The 3,891-nt window shown below is 52.2% G+C and overlaps 1 protein-coding gene across 1 annotated transcript; it reads right to left on the reverse strand.

Moving 5' to 3' along the window:
• Positions 1-441: 441 nt before the first annotated feature.
• VDBG_04983 (UVI-1h) lies at positions 442-1,118 on the reverse strand (the record flags this gene model as incomplete). The annotated part of the gene is made up of 2 exons (XM_003005331.1): positions 442-564; positions 618-1,118. The coding sequence occupies 2 exons, from the start codon at positions 1,116-1,118 to the stop codon at positions 442-444; spliced, it is 624 nt and encodes a 207-aa protein (XP_003005377.1).
• Positions 1,119-3,891: the final 2,773 nt, after the last annotated feature.

The raw sequence follows: 3,891 nt of genomic DNA on the forward strand, positions 1-3,891 counted from the left end.
CCGTTGCCTGTGAACGGCGAGAGTCGCAGCACACAGCTACCCGCTCTACCGACTGAGAAATCACGGATGATTACGTGGAGCGGATCGTTGCAATGGAGGATCAACATCCATTCCTCTTGTCCTTCCATCAACGAGCATTCACTACCCAGACATCACGGGCTTAATCACCTTGACAACACACGACACAAACTAATTCAAACAGACATGCAAATCGCTCGTGTCGAGTTCTTCTCTGTAGGCAAGACGAAGCTTTGTATTGACAACTGTCGCAGGCAAGAAATCATCTACACTAACAGCTACGTCTGTCCACCTGGCTGGAGTGCATCGCTGAAATGGGGGCATGTCATCCATCTCGTATGGCACGTTGTTTTCCTTGTCGTGATGCTTTGGCTAGAGCGTTTCGCTTGTGCACCGACCCCATCGCGGCGGGGCTTTTCCCCTTTACACGCTGAGACCATCGTAGCTGCCGATAGCGACAGTGATGGTACCCTTGAGGCTCTCGGCCTGGCTCTGCAGGTCCTCGGCACGGCTCTCAACAGCATCGATGAGCATGAAAGCGGCAGTCTGTGATGTGTCAGTCCAAGTGCGCATCAACTGTTCGGGGATCAACCACGTACGTCAACAACTTCCTCAATGGAACGCAGCACTGCGGCAACGGGCTGTCCAATGATGGGTACGGTGTTGAAGAGACCGGCCTTGCCGATGAGGATGTTCAGGAGAACCTGGTGGACCCTGACGAACTCGCGGAAGGCGTCGAAAATGGCATCCGACGGGGGGCCGGCGGGGACACCGGCCATGCCCTGCATTTGCGAAATGGCGACCGTGGCGGTGCTTACGATGTCGGTGAATCCAGTGATCAAAGTCTGCAAGATCATGTCAGTACGGCACGGGGCGGATGAAGCAGGAACGCGCTTCCTTACAGGGAAAGGACCGAGGCCCACGACGATCAGAGGGCCATTGATGATGCTGATACTCTGCGCAGGGGCCTGCAGGGCCTGCGATTTTGTCGTGAGGGCCTCGATATTGTCAACGACCTGGGCAGGCGTAATCTGGCCAAGGGCAGTCTGGCTGCAAACAGCCAGGGCGGCGACGACAGACTTGAGGAGGGAGAAGCGCATCTTGACGGTTGATCTAACGGCTTAGCGGTGACTGAGCTGATACGGAAGAGGTGATGAGAAGAGAATGAGTAGAGGAGAAGAAGATGTTGGAGAGGATGAGTGTGGTGAACAAGATGCCATCGAAGGACCAGCTACGTCGTCGTGCTTTATACCCAAGCTCGGTGGGCGCGAGCTGTCGTATGTCCTTCATCATCCTCATGATGATCGTGAGGTTGCTTGCCGCTGCTGTCGCTAGTTGGTCTCACCAACGCAGTGTCATCGTCCTGCATCACTTTCCCAATTCGGCCATGTTGAAGCCTTTGCATGTTCGTTTAATCTCGCAAGAGGTTAAAGCACTCCGAAATCTTGCTTTTGCTAGCTCAGAGACGATGTTAAAATGACGTTTCCCAGTTGCAACATCAGCCACACCTGAAAGATAGATAGCCTATGGACCGGATCTGAACCGAGACATTGCCGCAGATCAACATGTCGGCATTGGCCACGGCCCTTCCCGCTCCCACTCGAAGAAGCAAGGCGGGCAGCCAGCCTGTCAAACGGCACATGGTCCCTAGACAGACAGCCACGCGTGATTGGATCGGGGACCTGTCATTCTTGTCTTATTGTAGCCAGCCACGACTCGTTCTGACAAGCTGAGGCTGCGCCCATGACTCTCCGGCGCTTATGAGGCCCTCTCGGGAACGCTTGCCTGTCCCTGACAAGAAGGAGTCATCATACTCTTGACCTGGCTTGTGTTTGTCTCATTCGTGCCATGCCCCAGGCGCTAGCGACCGTTTTCTGAGTGCAGCGCCCTCAACGCACTGCTGTGGTAACGGACGTTTGACAAGCATGGAGTGTAACAGAGGGCCCTGGACGCAATAGTACACACTGTCCGTCAACGGGATAGCCAACCGTCATGCAGCGTTGGATGATGGCAGTACAAGGGGTAAAGAATTTCTGTGCTGGCATTGCTGCTGCAAGGGAGGTATGCATGGGATGTGCTTGCCAGCAATATTCCCGATGATCATTGCCACATGTTGAGCACCCTAATCCGTGATGAGACCGTGCGCCTGATGATCAAGGAGCTGTCAAGACAATACTGTGATGCTGTTGGCTATTAACATGTTGCTGAAGCTTTGCTTAGCTTCCAGCTCTCGATGCCCATCAATACTCGGCATTTGCGGTGTGCAACAGACGCAGGTCGTTCCGGGCGCAGCTGAACTGACCAAGGATGACCAAGAGGTATTTTCTCCACTGAGGACGGCATCACGATGCTTGTCGGAGAAATGATCAAAGCCGTGGCTGTCAAGCCAGGCATCGACGAGCCTCTTGTCCGTGGAGCAGCTGAGGCCAGGCAAGCATTGAGACAGGACGCCAAAGATATTGGCATCCGTGAGTAGCCGTCAGGGCGTTTCTTGGGAATGCACAGGTGAGTAGGCAGGCAGGCAGAAGAAAAAACAAAGCACTGGACCACTAACAGTAGTGCTCATTTGTCTATCCCCGGCGTCATCAAATGAGGGTGGAGCAAGACACCAGCCTCCTGGTCTATACCCACAGCGAGCACATCTTTGGACTTTTGACCACTGCATGATTTGCACAATGTGCCACTGCCGTTTCATGGCTTGACTCTGTATGCAATGCGCCCGTGGAATTCCATGGAGTAATTGAAAGCTTAAATATGTAGGAATATTTCTTCCGACAGACTGGCTTGCGATGAGTTAGTTGGCTCGCCCTGCGCAATCAAGGCGCCGTATGGTCTTAGTCTCATCGCGCTCATTTCTTGATTGACTGGCCGGCTGTACGAGCATGCCTCGCTTACGATCACTCCGGAGATGGCGAGTCTACTTGCTCGAATCTTCCACACCTCTCGTAAACTCAGCTTGTACCCGCGAATCAAAGATCCATCCGTTTTCTTGAGCCATAGAGTCTTTCATTAACTAGGATATTTCATAAAATCATCACTGATCTTCTCCTCGTCCAGTGCATACCTGAAGCTATTCTCAGCTTCGTCGACAGCCATGGTAATCTGGTCTTACAATATGGTTTCCTCGGTCCCCAAAGCCTGGAACATGCCGAAGTTGCCACGGGATTTTGTGTAAGATTGCACTGAACGGGACGCGTGTTGATGCCACCTCGCCCGTAGGTTAGATGCTTCTGCCACAAGAACCAGGACGCGATCGGAAGTGATATCACCACCCTGAAAATTCATGGTCATATTCCTCGAAAAGTCTCAAGCTTTGTGAGATACTCGGGGGCCTTCTGATTTCATTCATATTCATCTCGATCGTCAAAACAATGCACTGTCATCCTCGCCGAAGCTGCCAAGCGCAGAAGGGCCAGTAGACAGAAATTTAAATAACTGAACGGCAGGTGATGTATTTTGACGTATTCTCACGTGTGCTCAGATGATGCCCCCTGTTAGCTTTTGACTGCTTTCAATTTGCGATCGAGGAAGTAGACGACTTTTGTGATTGCATTTTGCTTTTCTTTGTTGGTTACTAAGGCTCCGCGTGCAACCATTTCGCTGAATCTAGCCCAATAACCCTGGAAACTTGCCTTTGACCTTCGGCGATAGCCGGGGTTATCAGGTTTGGAGAAACTATCGAAGGTCCAGTATCAAAGGACGGAGATCTCAAGGTGCGCGCAGCTGCACCTCTGCATTCTGCATCGGTGCTCGGATACTTATTGCTTATCGCCGGATTGGCTTGTCCTGATGACGACAACACTTTGTGCGGGTTTCCACATGCACCACATCATTATCAAGTCATTGTGATACCGTGATTTCCTTTCCTTGGTG

The sequence above is a fragment of the Verticillium alfalfae genome, genomic scaffold (genome assembly GCF_000150825.1).
Source record: "Verticillium alfalfae VaMs.102 supercont1.5 genomic scaffold, whole genome shotgun sequence".
NCBI lineage: Eukaryota > Fungi > Ascomycota > Sordariomycetes > Glomerellales > Plectosphaerellaceae > Verticillium > Verticillium alfalfae.